Source organism: Theobroma cacao, chromosome 4, assembly GCF_000208745.1.
Source record: "Theobroma cacao cultivar B97-61/B2 chromosome 4, Criollo_cocoa_genome_V2, whole genome shotgun sequence".
Lineage (NCBI taxonomy): Eukaryota > Viridiplantae > Streptophyta > Magnoliopsida > Malvales > Malvaceae > Theobroma > Theobroma cacao.
Window position 1 is genome coordinate 26,465,015 of NC_030853.1, and position 12,044 is coordinate 26,477,058.

Genomic DNA, 12,044 nt, shown 5'->3' on the forward strand with positions numbered 1-12,044 from the left:
GTGCAGAAAGTTTTTGAGGACCACTTTTTGTGAAAATGGCAGGGTTCCGATTGCACATGCAATATCTTTGTATTAAATTGGGCAGAGGCTTCATGAAAGCTACCTTCAATTCCTTTGTAAGCCCAAAGAGACAGTGCTGAGTTTTTTGGTACTGTTTAACAGTTAAAAGCAGCATGCAAGTGTCCAGAAACAAAATGAGTCACCCCCAGGCCTCTCCCAAGAACAGTAAAGATCCAAAATCCTTCACAAAATTGGTCAACTTGTCTCTCCCCGTTCAGCCAGAAGCATCACCACCACAACTTCTTTTGGCGAGCAGAGGTGGGGGCCATTGTGAGGGTTATGGAAGTACCATTTCTACCCTTGTCTGCAGGAACTTTGGGGGCGCCCTTTTCCTCATTTTCCCACGGTGTGACCTCATTGAATTTGGATACAGTCAAAGGCATATCAACATGTGGGAGGCAGTTCCCTTGTAATGGTCTTCCACTGGTAAAACAGACAATCAATGGCCAGTAGAAAGTTTTGATGAAAACCCCTACTCACAGATTTTGAAACACAATGAAAAAACAAAAGTTTCGTTGGAAATTGAAGATTCCTCAGTTTCATCCAATGGCAATAGAGCAACACCCACCTCCACTATAACCACCAGGTACCATCATTTTTCCAATCAAAACTCCTTATCATTAGTGGGGTGAAACAAGATTCCATCAGATAACATGCGATGAGGAAAGACTTGCACCATTTTGGACTGAAAGGGAGGAGCTTTCACATTGCTTAATCCGACGACTTAGCTAGGGCATCTGGCATTCCAATTTGTGAAAATTATCTAGCGGAGAAGAAGAAAAGAAAAAGGAAAGGAACTTCTCTACCAAACTTATGTATTACAGGCATGTCCAATTAAATACCAAAGGCAAGAAAATGTGAAGTTCCTAGTTTTGTCATGAAAGACACTGGTTACTTTTTCCCCCATCAAGTCCATTTTCCCTTAAAGCTGAAAATATTTAATGTTTACCAGGTGCATTCTGCAAAGTGCTGAGCCAATATAAAATGGCTTTCCACTAAGTATGGAAAAGCATAGCAATTGAGAAAAAAAGACTTCTTGGTACCCCTTTCAATCATGTAATCCTCATCCTCCATTTCAGCATCTTTAACCCTAAAGAGGTTTACATTTCTCCCACAGAAGTGAGTTGCAGAGAAGTTAAAAAGTGCAGTGTGGACATGCTAGAGAAGACAAGATTCTTCCAATAGATTGCCACCAAGAAAAGGGACCCCACCACTATCTCCAAAAACCACCAACCATCTTCACATGAGGTTAAAAGCATAGCAGTCGGTCATGACTCAAATGTAACAAACAATATCGTCTCAGATCATAGTGATGGACCGCATTATTATCATCTTTAAGTTCATGAAATGATCAAAGTTCCATTGTCTCACATGGAGATAAAAAAGGCCAAAACTCAACTGTGAGGATCATAGTAGATGTTAGAGGAAAAGACAAAATATAAGAGGAGGAAAGGGATCATGTTTATTCCATAAGAGTTTTTCGAAGTTCCATCAGTACAAGTATAGACAAACAAGGGGAGGAAAATACAGTACAAAAGAAAAAAAGAAAAGAAAATCTAGTAAATTCTGTACCAGATCAACTGACCTAATTGACTGACCCTGAAGTCCCTAAACTCTAACCTACTCCTCCTTTCCCTTCCCTTCTCAGATGATCTGTTAGACAAAGGACTTTGATTTGTATTTGTTGTGTAACTCGTTACCTCTGTTATGTTACAGACCATTAGTCTACACAATTCTTTTAACAGTCCTACTTCTTTCTTTACAAGTAAAATAAGGGTGATGGAAAATGGAAATAACACCACCACCATTACAACTAAAGGCTAATTCCTGCTAGCTAAAAAAACCTAACTTTAAAGATCAACTGAGAATTTGGCAGGAAAATAAGTCCTGATGGAACACTAATATCGTCTAGGGGTCCACTTTCTCCCATTCATAACGTCCTGGGAGTGGCTTATCATTCACTGGATCAAAGTTGTACCTGCAAATAACCCCACATCTTCCATCAGATTCCAACCCCAATAATACTACCAAGGAGCAATGCAAAAATTTCAAACAATCAGAAACGTGAGAAGCAGGGTGAAATAAATATAGTATACTTCTCAATGAATTGTCTTTGCTGCTCTTCTTCTGCAACGGCAAAGAACTCATCCATTTCTTGAGCTGTTGGGATGTGTCGCCGCGTTGAATTCTGTACTCTTTGGTTAGTCTCTGCAGAGCTGGTAGGCCTAGTAGTAGAACCAGGGGTTCTTATACTCTCTGGGTCCCTTATCAAGCTGCAAGGAGTTGATTCCCTAGCGCTCCTGCACAGAACAATAGCTATTAGTTAATGAAAAGTAACAAAATCAAAAGGCGAACACTCAATTCTAGGAAGCCGGTAAAAACATTAACTATTCTTTTCCCTGCTTTACATCTACCCCCCAAACATTACATGGAGAACCAGAACGTACCAATCATTTGAAGAATAACAACTGAAAGTGCTAAAAGCATAAGGGTTTCTCAGTGTACAATAAAAAAGAAGCGACTCTTTTTATCAACGTTCAAGCAAAAAGGCTCTGCAATTCTGGGGGGAAATAAATGATGGATAAAAGCCGATGTTTCCATTTTGTTTTTGATCCTGCTTCCACTTTGACATGCTTCAATCACCAATATTTCAGCAGAAAAGACTTCATAAATCCAAAGAGTTTAACATACACTCTAAAATCACAAAAAGCTGTTCTACAATCATTTCTGCAAGGACAAACTGAGATGACAGAGACCTTTTTCTCCCTTAATTCTTTTCTCTTTTTATTTTTTTGGCCGCCCGGGGGGGGGGGGAGGGTTAATGAACAGAGATAAAATTCATCACAGAAATTTGGCTTAACCAAGCAGATAGTAAAAAAAAACAAAAATCAGACAATACCAAGCAAAGAGCAATAAAGTATACATATAAATCAATAAAGCCATATTTTCTGATTATTAGAATCTCCTGGAAATCAGATTTTCATCCATTAACTAAATAAGCTCAAAGCATGGAATCAGAGAGCAAATTAGAACCGTATCTTCCAAAGAGATAAGCTCAATCAGCATAATAATCCGCAAGAAAAAGAAATCAAACGCAAAAATGGTTTTGTAAATTTTAATCTTGAAACAGTCACAGCATCAACCACAATGAAAACAACAAAATGTTTTGTTTCTTTCCATTAGAATAATGTAGCAGCATACATGCCTAAAATTACCTAAACAAAAGAACCTACTGTAGGATATATTTTATTTAGATGACCAGATAATTAGACAAACCCAAGTTTTAGAAGCATATGAAGTCACCAAAATTTAAAGGAAAAAAGCATAAGCAAAAATCAATTATATTAACAAAACAAAAAAGTTGTGAATGACAAGGGAATGGCTGGTAATGATATGGTTTAATTTCAGAAACAATGGTTTCTGTCATAACACAGCTGCTTGCTACCACCAAAAAGAAAAGATCAAAATTCAGAAGTAACAAAACTGTAAGAATCAATAATAGCCAACTTTTGCTTGTGACAAAAAAAAGGACATCAGCTGACAGATTTAATTTCTCTGCAGGGAAAGACTACAGGAACAGATGAAGAGTAAAATTGCAACGTTTCAATCAAAAAAAGCACCTCTCAGCAATTGATTCACGAGAATTTCATTTCATAAAGATAATTCTAAAACTTTCCCAGCACAAAAGCACTGCAGAAACTTTCCTAGCAGAAAAACACTGCAACGACTAAGAAAATTTAGAACCCAAAGGAGAAAATGGGTTTTCTTAATTGTGAAAGTTCAATCAGCCTCATTTAAAAAAAGAAAAAGAAAAACCATAGCAGAACTCTATTTCAAGCGGGGAAGTAATCCCTTCATTCAACCAAAAGGAAATATAGAAATCATGTAAAAATATAAGGGTGACAGAGGAATTAAGGGTGGTTATTGTTTTTTCCTGTTTTGGCTGGTGAATCGAAGGGCTCAAGACATTAAGAAAAAAAATAGATGCACGATTTAATAAAAATACATAAAATAAATACCCAAATATTTAACACTTCCTCAAGACACCAAATAAGACTCAGGAGCTCAGTTGAAGTAAAGGTAAAAAGGACAGAAAAAGTTGAAATTTTTCAATGTATTTCATATCAAAATTTTCTAATATCTCCATATAAAATATCAACAACCACAATAATTTTTCTTTAAAAAAAAAAAACATCTTGTGTCCCATATATTAAAAAGAACAAGAGAGGAGGGAAAAAGATTTAAATCAGATTTTAAAAGAAAAAAAACCCAAAATATAATCAATTAAAATTAAAGCTCCAATCCACAAAAAGAATCTAAATAACCCCTAAGACGAACTTCCACTACAAAAAAAAAAAAGAATCTTTTTAAAGAAAAGAAAAACCAACCTTTCTCTGGCTTCAATGTCCAAAACATTTTCGCCAAAGGAAGCTTCAACACCACCAAAATCCTTACTCTCATTATTATTATTGTTACTACAGTTATTAGTATTATCATTTCCATTATTCTCTTGCACAATTTCTTCCCTTCCAATTTCACCCTCCTTTTTCTTTTCCGCGGCCGAACCCGACCCGCTACCCACCCGAACTCGAGAATTAGAATTGGGGTTAGGGTTTTGCCCACAGCTCTCCTTCTTACTCCCCTGTTGCTGTTGCTGCTGCTTCTGCCTCTTGGAATCATGGTGGTGCACCATAATCGGCGGCTTCTCTAACCGCCGACTCCGCAGCTGGAGATACGAGCCGTCTTCGGTAACCGGAGCCGAAGCCACCGTAGCCGGAGAAGTCGAGGATTTCTGTAGCCGTTGAAGGGCGAGGGTTTTGGCTCGGGTTCGAACCCCAAGCGAAGATTGCGAGACTTCCATTACGGCAACTTCCCCTGCCGTTTTGGCCTTCCTAATGTACTTACCCATTTGCGTTTGAACTTGTAAGGGTTTTGGGTTTTGGAAGAAAGAAGCTTAAGCTCTCATGAGAGAGAGAGAAAGAGAGAGGGAAATGAGAGGAAAAGAAAGAAAAGAAAAAGAAAAAAAAAAAGAGAGAAATTGGGTTAGCAGTTGTTTGTTAAAGAGAGGAAGAGAGAGAGAAAGAGAAAGAGAAAGAAACGAAAAATAGTAGGGTTGGGGATGGATGGGAAGATTTTCAGGTGGCTAGGATTATTTACTGCTTCGCTGTACTTTCAATTTCTCTTTCCATATATATCGTGATATTTCTACATTTTTTGTATTAGTGCAACTTACAAAATCATTTTCTTTTTCTTTTTAAATTATAAGATAAATCCTTCTCACTACCTTAATTATATATTTAATAAATAAAAACATGATTTTTTCATAAAATTATAAAATAAATATTTCTTTTTATATTAATTATTTATTCAATAAATAAAATATTAAAAATTAATTAAAAATTATTACATCAAAAAATACCTACTTGTTAGTTTTCATCAAAATCATTTTTTATTGTATAAACTCGGTAATAATTTAAATTTACTTAATTTACTTCTATATATGAAAAAAATTCACAACCTCTTTCTATTTAAATCATTGAATTTCAACCACATAATTTTTAATCTCACATTTCAAAAACGAAAATCAAATATAAACACATGGATAATAGTGTAGATAATGATTTTTAAATGTATCTTTATCATTTTTTTTCTAGGATTTACATTACATTTTAGAATTTGAGTAACATTAGTTTTTTTTATACCAACAAAATAAGGTTTGTAAATAATAATAAATTAAAATAATATAATGAAAATATAAGAAAGAGAACTATTGTATTAAGAAATTGTGCATGTATGTGATAAAAAGTAAATGATATATATATTGTTAATTTTATTCATAATCTAACTTTAATTAGTTAACAATATTATAATTTAAGTAATTAATTAACCAATCATTGTAATCTAATAATATTATATTTTAACTATATTATTGAATTATTGAATTTGTATAATTATCTTAATAAAAAATATTTTTTAAAAAAAATATAGGAAGCAAGTATTGTGCACAGGCTAAAACACTTAAATTTATTATATTAATATGAACTCCAAACTTGATATATAGCTTAAAGATATGTAAGATTATAGTAATTGAATAAATGATTTAATGTCCACCCATAATTTTAGAAAAAAAAATAAAAAGAAATAATGTCCACCCCCTCCTTTTATTTGAGAATAGTTACTCAATAATGATGCTTTAGAAGGAAGAAAGATGATTAATTGGGTGACATGTGGAGTTCAACTTTTGGTAGGTATGGTGTGTAAACTATGTCACGAGTTGGAAGTTAAGTCCAATCTTATGCGACTTTAAAATCTAAAAATAGAGTTTAACTAAGTCTATAAATCACAAGCTTATGTTTCATGTTCTCAACCCAAAAGACATACCCGATAAGTGATGAAAGACTTATGTTTTATATACTAAAAATCATCCAATTCTTATTTATGTGAGATTCGTGACATTTTACCTCATTTAATTGTGCAATGTCTCTGTTATACTGGCTCTTTACCCATAGAAGAAAATGATTATTACACTAATCTAGATCTACCTCAACTTTTATATCTCTCATGGAACCTTACATCAGTGAAGATCTAAGTTCACTCTAATACCATTTATCTTGGGTGGGAACTTAAACTCAACTTCATGCAGGCTTAAGCTTTAGCTATAAAAATAGAGCTTAAATAAGTTTATAAATTATGAGCTCATATTCTCAATCTAAAAGACATGTCTGATAAGTAATGAAAGCTCATATTTTATATACTGAAATTTCATTCAATCTATTATTGATGGGAGACTCGTGACAAACTATATATCAACCAATATGCATTGATAAAAGAAATGCTTCAATTTCGTAAAATAACTCATAAAACCATAATTAATTTTATTTTTTCATTGAATATTTAGATTTATAAGATTATTATGTCTTTATTTGAGTATTAATAAGAAAAATAATAAACAACATAATTATTAAATGAACTTGTGTCAATTATATAAATTCATTTTTAAAGTTTAAAAATTCTATCCAAAGTGTATAAGTTAAAAGTTTTTATTAAAGTTTATGTTTGTTTTGGTAGTTTTATATTAAATAATTATTAATTTTATAGTGAAATTCTATCAATATTTACATTTGCACCAAACTTAATTTAGGACCTAAATCTCATTATCTCACGAGATGGGTGAAGGACAACCAGTTAGTCATTGGATACCTTCTCTAAGTGGCCACGTGGAAAGTGCATTTCGAGTTTCAAATTTTTTTCCCAAATATCTAGTCTATTCCACATATTTTTCTTCACTTAAGATAAGACCAAACAAACCCACGACCGTCAGAGAGGAGCGTCCTTCCACGCGTATTATGGCATTCTTTGCCAAGTCGAGAATCATGACAGGTATCAATTGGGGGCATGCAAAGCGTTGTGAACAGTGTCCAAGAAAGCCATTTTGTTTTATCATTGTTAAATTGAGGTACGTATTATGTATTGAAATTTTAATTTTTGATATCGAGTATCGTATCGTAAAATATAATAAAAATTAATTATAAAATTAAAAAATTAAAAAAATATTATATTTAATAGAATTGAAGATTGTAAGATGTAAATTGAAAAGATAATTATTTTTTAATATAAATTTTTAATATATTTTTTATTAATATAAATTTTTAAATAAAATATGTTTTATATTAGTTTATTAATTAAAAAACAAAAAAATATCATTTTAAAATTAAAAGGAAATTTGATTTTTTAGTATTTTTTTGTTTAAAATCTAGTGATTGAAACTCATAAAATATAATTTTTCATGTTTCAACTAAAAAATAATAAAAAATAAAATTTTTAATAATTAATTAGCATTAGACTTATGAAAATATGTATCGATTATATCGTACGATATGTCCCTGCATTGTAAAATACGTATCACATATCGTACAAAATATTTTTGACAATTGATTAAATAGATACAATTATAAATACGAATTGTTTTTTATTAATATCGTACGATAAGTATCCCTTATCATACAATAATGATAACTACATTTTGTCCCTTAATTTTTAGATCAATCTCTTTTTCTTTTTTCTCTTTAATTTCTTTTTTTTTATTTATGCGTAGGATTGTCAACAAGTAGGGTACTCGTTAATTTTGATATACCCAAACCCTGATCCTAGAAGAAATAAACTACCTGAACCCTATTAACTACTCGAATATTTTTTAAAATTACTATCCTAACCCTAATACATCCCTACTACCCTATAATTACCTTAACTTGTTTAAAAACGCTATTATGCAAAAAAATTAATAAAATACTATTTATAGGTACTCAATTATCCGAATCTGAATCTGTACCCGTATTCATATACAATAATATTTTTTTTATATATTTCATATAATTTACTAATAATTAAATTAATAAAAAACACACAAATAATAAAATTTAAATTTAAATAATAAAAAAATATCTTAAACATAATTAATGAATTTATAAGTTATAATTTTTGTAATATTAATACAAAATAGAAAGTAAATATGTTTATATTTAAAGTGTATATATACTAAAAGAATTTTAATATGTATATATATAATAGTAATTATATTTCTTATAAATGAACCCAATGTATATAAAGTATATATATATTAAAAGACATTACAAGTTAATTAATAATCATAGTTTCATTAATTAATTTAATTAACTATATGGGTTTATCCTTAATTACATGAAATTAAAAAAAATAACTAGGTTTCAAAACTATTTTAATCTCATAACTTCCCTTTAAATTTAAATGTTATAAGTTTATATAAATAAATATATATATATATATTGTAATTAATAAATTTATGAGTTATAATTTTTGTAATGTTAACACAAAATAGAAAGTAAATATGTTTATATTTAAAGTATATATATATACAAACACACACATTAAAAGTATTTTAATATCTATAATAATAATTATATTCCTTATAAATGAATCTAATATATATAAAGTATATATATATATATTAAAAGATATTATAAGTTAATTAATAATTATAGTTTCATGAATTAATTTAATTAACTAAACAGGTTTGTCCTTAATTATATAAAATTAAAAAAATAACTAAGTTTTAAAACTATTCTAATCTTACAACTTTTCTTTAGGTTTATATATTATAAGTTGATATAAATAAAGTTATATGCATTATAATTAATAATTTTATAAGTTATAATTTTATAATGTTAACACAAAATAGAAAGCAAATGTGTTTATATTTAAAATATATATATACTAAAAATATTTTAGTATATATAATAGTAATTATATTTCTTATAAATTAACACAATATATAAACTATATATATTAAAAGAAATTACAAGTTAATTAATAATAATAGTTTCATAAATTAATTTAATTAACTATATGAATTTGTTGTTAATTTTATGAAATTAAAAAAATATTTAAGTTCCAAAACTATTCTAATCTCAAAAGCTTTCTTTAAGTATATATATTATAAGTTTATATAAACAATGCTATGTATATTATAATTAATAATTTTATAAGTCATAGTTTTTATAATGTTAACACAAAATAGAAAGTAATTATATTTATATCAAAATTATATATATATATATATAATAGTAATTATATTTCTTTATAATATGATATGATATTCATATTATTCAAATATAATTAATAATCCAATAAGTTTTTAATTTAAATATATTAAAGTCATCATATTAATAATTTGAGTAATCATACTTTTCATATATTTGTTAGTTTTTAATAAAAAGAATTACTTGTAAAGTTTGTAACGAGTACCCAAGGATTAGTACCCTGAACCTGATACGGATAGTGAAATCACTAATTGAACTAGTCTTAAACCTAATTATAAAATACCATAACCCTATATAATCGAGTTAAGTATCCACGGGTACCCATTGCTATCCTTACTTATGAGAGCCACATGACAAGGGTCCATAAAATTTGGGAGACTCATTAAATTTGAATGGTCACAAAAGCTTCTTTACAAAAAAATCAATGGGCATCCAAGTCATAATTAGTATGTCCTTTAATTGCAATTAAAGGTTCCTGTTTGCAAATTGTTAAACTTAGTAAATAAGTTTTACCTAATTAATTTCAGGAGTTTCAATTTTCTTTTGATATAACAAGATTTTCTATTCATATTTTATATTTTATGATACTCTTATCGTTTTAGTTAAGTTTAAATGATAAAACATATATCAATTTTCAATTAAATGAAGTCAATACAAGTCAAATGCACACCACAAATATTTGAATGAATATTAAAAAATTTTTAAGGCTTAGACTCCATTTGTTGGCTAAGTATTTATGGACATCAATCAAAGCTCAAGGAGTTTATCCCTTGAATATTTATATATTGAGTTATTTTTTATTTTTTGAACCTATATATCTACCGAGATGATCAAAGGGTAATTAATTAAAGTGTTCCTAATTTAATTTTTGGTACCATTAAAGTATAGTGCATATACCCTTTATTTTTTTTTTTTGCCATTTTGTTCTAAAATTAGGAGAAATCTGTTTATGAAATTGCTGATGCTGCTACTTTAATGAACCTGATCACTGCATGTTCCAACTTCAGCTTTTATTATGACATAACCATACTTGACTTTCGGTGCTTTCATGATTTTATGAGATGTTGATAGGTTTTCTTATTGCATCGCTTATAATTTCTACCTAATGTAATTGCTATTTAGGACATACAATTGAATGAAAGTTTCCCTTCGCCTACCATTTGCCTGCTGATTATTCTTTCTTAGGTTGTTCTTCTGGCTGGCCCATTTATAAATTTTAGACATTCCTTTTGACCGCCGGCAATCCTTTGTTCAGCTATATTTCCATGCCAAGGAGATGCTAGTCAGCAAAAACAAGGAAGAAAAAGAGAAATAGGGTAAGTAAAGTAGCCTAATGCAAACTAAAATTTGCATTGTTTTTCAAAGTTGTATATGTATTTTGGGTGACTTTGTTTCATCAATCTTATCATGTTAGTACTTTAGATTGATTTAAGCTACTACGTATGCTTAGAAGGAAGAAAATCCAAGGAAACAAACAAACAAGGAAGAAAGAAAATTTGAAATAGCTGACAAAGTGACATGCAAAAGAAAACATATAATGCATTAGTGTTTGCCTATCAAGTCAAGAAAGCAAACCCATTAATTCTTTGCACCTTTTGTTTTTTCTTTTTTCGCGGATGCATTGGTAGTGTTAAATGTAAGCATATCATGTCAAGTTTCAAAATCTAGGGGCTTCTTTAATTAAATGAGATACTATTAGCTAGTCAAATGAATGAATATCATTGACCCTTGTGATCAAGCACTAATTAAGTCATGGTTTGTATGGTTTTGATGAGATGTGGGGAAGACAGAAGGCTCCATTATGATCAATTTGTTGGTTCAAATTACTTTGAGATACATCCCCTTTAATTAAACCAAAGTAATTAATTCTGATTGCACTAGGAAGATTGACGGCTCCGAATATTAATCCTTATTACTATTGGGCAAAGACCCAAAGTTTCTACATCTTTCAATGACTTCGAATTCATATGAAAACGTCTAATTTGTCTCTCTTGAGTTTTTAAGGTCTTGAGATAACTTTTACATACGGTACAAGTTTTTCACTTTAATTATATGTTACAAGCTTGTAGCGGTAGAGTCCAGATTTAAAATTTAAAGCGACGAAAATAAAAATTTTAATTTTTTTAAAAAATAAAAATAAAATTTTTAAAATAAAAAAAATATAAATATTTTAAATTTTGAGGAGGCAAGACCCTACTAGGCCCCCCTTTCTCCGCCTCTGCAGGCTCGTATATATCTTAGTCAAGATTTCAGAAACGGTTTCTTGGTGGGCACGTATGACCTCCCCGAGTGCTTTTTCTGCTGCCAAAGAAGGACCACGATATGTATACATAAGCCATGATCACGACATGTACATATATATATATATATATATATATATATATATATATATATATATATCTTCTTGTC

General features: G+C 29.7%; 1 protein-coding gene across 1 annotated transcript; it reads right to left on the reverse strand.

Moving 5' to 3' along the window:
* On the reverse strand, positions 1,500–5,218 carry LOC18602743 (cyclin-dependent kinase inhibitor 5). The gene is made up of 3 exons (XM_007034327.2): positions 4,449–5,218; positions 2,157–2,360; positions 1,500–2,038 (listed from the first exon to the last, which is right to left on the reverse strand). Exons 1-3 carry the CDS (start codon positions 4,967–4,969, stop codon positions 1,969–1,971), a joined length of 795 nt encoding a protein of 264 aa, XP_007034389.2. The 5' UTR covers positions 4,970–5,218; the 3' UTR covers positions 1,500–1,968.

Bases quoted from the DNA above. Each gene is read 5' to 3' on its own strand.
- LOC18602743 (XM_007034327.2), bottom strand. From the start codon at position 4,969: ATGGGTAAGTACATTAGGAAGGCCAAAACGGCAGGGGAAGTTGCCGTA. The intron at 2,361-4,448 runs GTTGGTTTTTCT...TGTTCTGTGCAG, and splicing joins GACATTGAAGCCAGAGAAAG to GAGCGCTAGGGAATCAACTC. The intron at 2,039-2,156 runs GTATACTATATT...GGTTATTTGCAG, and splicing joins CAAAGACAATTCATTGAGAA to GTACAACTTTGATCCAGTGA.